Below are 5352 nucleotides of genomic sequence, written 5' to 3'. Positions count from 1 at the left end.
GCTCACCCCATCTTTCTGAAGACGCGCGAGGAGGCGAGCTTTCGTGTGTAGAAGTCCAGCCCGTCCACCAGGACGGCCAGGTCCTCCTTGTCGTCGAGCAGGTTGAGGTCGACGATGGGCGGTCGGCGCGGGTCGGCGCTGCGGAGTGTGACGGTGCCGGAGCTGCGCGGCCGCACTAGCACGGGAAGGAAGTGCAGCAAGTTGTAGTGCGCCACGTCCGGGATGGCCGCTGGGCAGCCCTGGGCGAGCTTCGGTAACCACGCCAGGTTCAGGGCCAAGCCAGACGCCTGCAGCTGGACGTCGGGTCGGGGGTCGTCCGGGGGCTGGCGCTTGGTGCGGTAAAACGATCCGACCTGGAAAGGGAGTAAAATCGTTTGATGTTAAGTCCGGTTAATTTCCCACTCCTATGAAATCTCAGATATGAAGGCAACTGCAGACAAGAAAACTTACAGCGGTGGGGCCAAAGCTGCCGGCTGGGCCATCCCCAGTGCGGTTCCAGAGCTCAAGGTCCGCCCAGTGGACCTCGATGTCGTTGACAAGATTCGAGCCTTTCTTCATCGTGAACACGTGCCCGACGACCGAGACGTGGTCCTTGAGATTCCGGCCGACGGGCAGGTCCAGGACGACGGGAATGCCGACACGAGTGAGGTGTTTCTTGGGCCCCACCCCAGACAGCAAGAGGAGCTGCGCCGAGCCAATGACGCCCGCACTAAGGATAACCTCCCTAGTCGCCCGCACCATCCGGGACACGCCGTGCTTGTCGAAGTGGACGGCTTGGGCGCGGCCCTGCACCACGTCCACCCGGGTGACCCTGGCCCTGGTGACCACGTGCAGGTTGGCGCGTCCGCGCACCGGCTCCAGATACGCTCTGCGTGCGACCCATCACGGTTAGAGCTGTGACCTCCCAGCACCGCGCCAAAAGACCTCTTCAAGTACCTGTTGGTGCTCATCCGCCGGCCATGCCTCGTGGTGGTCTGGTAGTAGAACGCGGAGGTGCGGTTGGTGGGGCCCAGCTGCGACGCCCCGTTTATGTCGTGCACGTCATCAAAGCCCTGCTCCAGCAGGGCGGTCTTGATGAGCACCGCGCTGGGGTCACGATAAGGTAGACGTTGAACGCTCAACGGGCCGCCTGCGAACATTCGTCATGGATCACGCTCATAAAAAAAATATTTCGGGGTTAAAGAAATAATCCTGGCGATGTACCAGTGCCGTGGTGCTCCGTGTCGCTCGCCACGTCCTCGTCCAGGTTGTCCTCGGCCTTCTTGAAGTAGGGCAGCACGGTGCCGTAGCCCCAGCCCAGGTGCTCGAGGCGGCGGTAGTCCTCCTTGTTGCCGCGGGTGTAGATGACCCCGTTGATGGCCGAGGTGCCGCCCAGGACGTTGCCGCGGACGCTCAGGGTGCCGAGCGGGGCGGCGCCGTTCTTCTGTGGTCGCGTCACCGAGACGCGCGCCGTGTCGGACACAATGCCGTGCGTGAAGAAGGACGGCACCGAGGTCTCGGGGGGCTCCTCGGCGCCCGCCTCAAGCACCAACACCCGCCAGTCGCGGACCTCGGAAAGGCGGCGCGCCAGCACGCACCTAGCGGCCCTCGTGTGAGAGGTGCGCAGAGCAGCCGAGCGGCAGCCAATCACAGCGCTTTGGTATCGCCTGGGAGCCGGCCCGGCCAGAAACCACCCCGTCTGAGGCTAGCCTGCAGGCGAGCCGACGCGCGCTCAGCGGAGGGAGTAGTCTCGTTCGGGGTGTCTCTGGCCCAGGCGATACCAGCCCGGAGCTCTGCGCACCTCTCACACGAGGGCCGCTACACGCACCTGCAGGTTGGGGGGTCAGAGAGCGCCGCGGTGGGCAGTGAGGTGGGGACCGGTGGGCAGGGCTGCCAGCCGTGCTGACTGACACCCACACCTTCAAGGAACACGTGGGCACCTACCCGGCCGAGCCCCCGCCGACGATCACGAAATCGTACTCCTCGCCCACATTGTCCGGGACGCGTCTGTCGCGCTCGGCGTCCCGTCTGAAGGACTCGGCGAACATCGTCATGACAAAGGACGTGAAGACGGACTGGGCGGTGCAGAAGCTGGCCCCGCCTGGGGGAAGGGGTTGTGCGGGTAGCAACGCCATGCCGCCGGTCGCCTCGGCGCGGTACTGGACGACAGGCGGTGTCGACTGGCCACAAAAGAGGCGCTGGTGTCCAGTTCTGTCGCGGGCGACCAGATACACGCGTAGTGAATGAGGCGGCTGCTCGCTTCCCCCCACTTCGGGCCTTTACTGAGCTGTGTAGAGCTGTGTCCGGGTTAGTGTCCTCTGTCCTCCACGCGCACGCGTTTGAACCTCGAGTGCCCCCACAAGCACCCTCCAGAGCTCTGGCCGAGGGGTGGGCGGGGGGCGAGAGCGAGGGCAATGACACTCGTGCGAAAAGCGTCAGGTGTGAAAGAGTTATTCGATAACTATCGCACTCGAAAATACTATTCTTCGGACTAGCGCTGGTCCGACTGTTATGCTCAATCAGCCATTTTCACTAGGTCAGGGTGAATCGCGCTCCGCGCGTGGCACGGCGGCGCGCCACGCCACGTGTGCGCTCCCGCTTCTCGCTACCAAACCGGTCAACGAACCACGGCGTATTTCTGTGCCCTTCTGTCCTCTCCAGGTCGGCGCGATACCCCATATCTCTAGTCGCTCACCACCTCGGTGGCTGGAAACAACTGCTTACCTCGTTTGGCGCTCCCGACCCCGAAAACCGTTACCGCTCATCGCGCAGGGTGCTCTGGAGAACCGCTTCAGTCGCGTTTTCACCGAAAATGTATCATAATGTGTCATAATTCGAAAGGGAATTTCCTCCGACCACTTTCGAACCAATAAACCCGGTGATGAGCGCCTTGTACCGTAGAGGGACACAAAGAAGGTGGTGGCGTAGAGTAGCGCGGTCTCACAACAAAGCAACATAACGTGATAGCAATATGCTCCCAAATAGCGTTTTGTGGACGTTATTCAATAAATTTCTGTTTATGGTACCCACAATAGTGGGAAAATCAATTTAAAATAAGTCACTTCGAATAAGAATCACTGTTAAAAAAAAGTCTGAAAATTCAGACAAATTGGTAGGAAGCAAAATTACATACTAAACGTCTGAAAATTCAGACTGTATTGTCTGAATTTGTTGGTATGAATTTATAGTATGAATTTTCAGTTATCTTAGTCTGAATAGCAATTTCATAACTTTAGTCTGAATTTCAGATCTTCATTTAAAATGAAGTTTTCTTGACGCTCTTTGCCGTCTTCTTCAAGTTGAATTGTATTCTAAGTAATTAGATAGGAATTTGTTATTGTACCTTACCTACCTACCCGGAGTCGAACCTCGGACCTTGGGATGGGTAATCTCTCATCCTTGACCACACGGGCACGACGACAAGACTGAGGGGTCACCGACGGCTACCTGCCTGATCCTACAGATGTGCTCCCGGGACTAAACTAAATATTCATACTTTTCTTGTCTGAATTTCATACTCAGACCTTCGTCTGAATAAATACTCTGAATTTTCAAATTTTCTTGACTGAACTCTTAATTCAGACCTACAGCTATGAAATTTCAGACGTTCACTGAAAATTAAAATTGTGACAAAATTGTATGAAAACCCCATTCAGACAGCAAAGTCTGAAAAAGTTAGTCTGGATTTTCATTTTTTTAACAGTGAACTATATTTTACGATGAGGCGCCGTCTTCCTTTCTTCTTCTTCTTCTTCTTCTTACGGGGCAAGGTGCTCATAAACCGCGAAGAAACGTCTACTGTACCACTGACGCACACGCATTTTACCAGACAACGCGGGTGGTTGAAGGCAAGCCCAAGTCACGATAACTTAAAAGAAAAAAAAAAAAAGTTTCTAACGTGCTAGCGGCTTCGACATTGCCACGGTGGCAATGGCTCAGTCAGTTTTGTTTCTGTTATTTTTATGAAAAAGGACAGACTCTCATAATTTCCTTTTGGACTTCAGTTCTGGACATGAAACACCCTCTCGAGGTGTATAAGCTAGAAAACATTTAGATGCACAGATATTATATTTCAAGGAAATTGGATTACACGCGCAATCTGGAAACAGGGCTTAGTTTCGAAAACAATGCGAGAAATCACAGCACCTGATGAAAAACAATCAGTAACCCCGGAATGTGAGTAAGAGAAAGGTGTTGTGTGACGTTGAAATATGAAAATGTTTAACCTGCTTAAGTATACCAAATAAGAAGCGGGCGCAGAGGCGCCCGCAAAAGGCCGGGTAGGCCACCCAACGCACATCCCTGTTGTGCTTTTGCAGCGCACGCAAGAGGAAGCAAGCGGCCGCCAGGTGCTTCACCTGCTTTTCAGAATACGTAATACAATAAATGCAATGATGTGGGTAGATACATGATGAGAGCAAGGTTGTAAACAAAAGCGAATGTGTCTGTCCGGCCCGTCTGAGTAGGTATCTGATCATCGTGGTTTTCGGCGTTGTAACCGAGCAACGCCATTCCTCCAAGATTTACTTCTACGAAACTATTTTGTCATTAATCATTACGTCAACATAATGTTAACTGAGATCACGTTTTTTTGTGGTGTATAGAAACCACGATGAACGCTAGTGCCTCTCTCTGGGCACGAAGCGCACTCTGACGCCACCCACAAGATGGAGGGACATGTAGAAGGTGAGTGGAAAGTCGGCAGGGGCCTTCGCGTCGTCCTCGTCGGCGGGCTCGATGCTGTACTCGGCCAGGACGGCGGCCAGCATGGTCTTGACGGCCATCATGCCGTACCGCTGGCCGATGCAGCTCCGCGGCCCCCCACTGAAGGGCAGATAGCTGTAGGGGTGGCGCTCGCGGTCCGCGTCCGCGAAGCGGGCGGGGTCGAACTGCAGCGGTTCGTGGTGATGGCGAGGGTCGCGGTGCAGGCCGAAGATGTTGACGACCAGCACCGTGCCGGCGGGCAGGGTCTTACCGGCCAGCTCCGTCTCCTCCCGCACCGTCCTGGCAACGAAGGGGAAGGACGGCAGCAAACGGAGTGTCTCCTTGATGACGCAGTCCATGTACTTTAAACTGCGATAAAATCCAGAGAACTAATTAGAACACGTGTGTTGAGACCGTTGAGGCACGTGCAAGCTATTGTTTTGATTGCTGTCGCATTTGCGAACCGGGGCCAACTGGTACCGCATTGTTCATACTCTTTCGTACAGGCTAGCGCTCATCAAAAATTCAACTCCGGTTGCGTGGACGGAAATTCGCACGCGCGAGTAAAGCGTTATGAGTCTGCTCCGCGCGATATCGCTCTGAGGCAGGCAACCCATTACCTACTATCGCTCACCTGTGGACTTCGGCCGCCGTCGGTGGGCGCAGGGG

At 55.4% G+C, this 5352-nt stretch overlaps 2 protein-coding genes across 2 annotated transcripts; both read right to left on the bottom strand.

Moving 5' to 3' along the window:
- On the bottom strand, positions 1-2050 carry LOC113208665 (glucose dehydrogenase [FAD, quinone]-like). The gene is made up of 5 exons (XM_026425767.2): positions 1924-2050; positions 1204-1577; positions 937-1129; positions 451-868; positions 1-353 (listed from the first exon to the last, which is right to left on the bottom strand). Exons 1-5 carry the CDS (start codon positions 2031-2033, stop codon positions 3-5), a joined length of 1446 nt encoding a protein of 481 aa, XP_026281552.2. The 5' UTR covers positions 2034-2050; the 3' UTR covers positions 1-2.
- A 1978-nt stretch (positions 2051-4028) lies between these two features.
- LOC113208681 (cytochrome P450 4V2-like) lies at positions 4029-5346 on the bottom strand. Its single transcript, XM_026425795.2, has 2 exons — positions 5318-5346; positions 4029-5052 (listed from the first exon to the last, which is right to left on the bottom strand). The coding sequence occupies exon 2, from the start codon at positions 5040-5042 to the stop codon at positions 4599-4601; it is 444 nt and encodes a 147-aa protein (XP_026281580.2). The 5' UTR covers positions 5043-5052; positions 5318-5346; the 3' UTR covers positions 4029-4598.
- Between the last annotated feature and the right edge of the window lie 6 nt (positions 5347-5352).

This window comes from Frankliniella occidentalis, unplaced genomic scaffold (assembly GCF_000697945.3).
Source record: "Frankliniella occidentalis isolate FOCC.00 unplaced genomic scaffold, Focc_3.1 Scaffold20, whole genome shotgun sequence".
NCBI classification, from domain to species: domain Eukaryota; kingdom Metazoa; phylum Arthropoda; class Insecta; order Thysanoptera; family Thripidae; genus Frankliniella; species Frankliniella occidentalis.
Note: the sequence above shows the minus strand (reverse complement) of the source record. Positions and strands in the feature narration are given on the sequence as shown.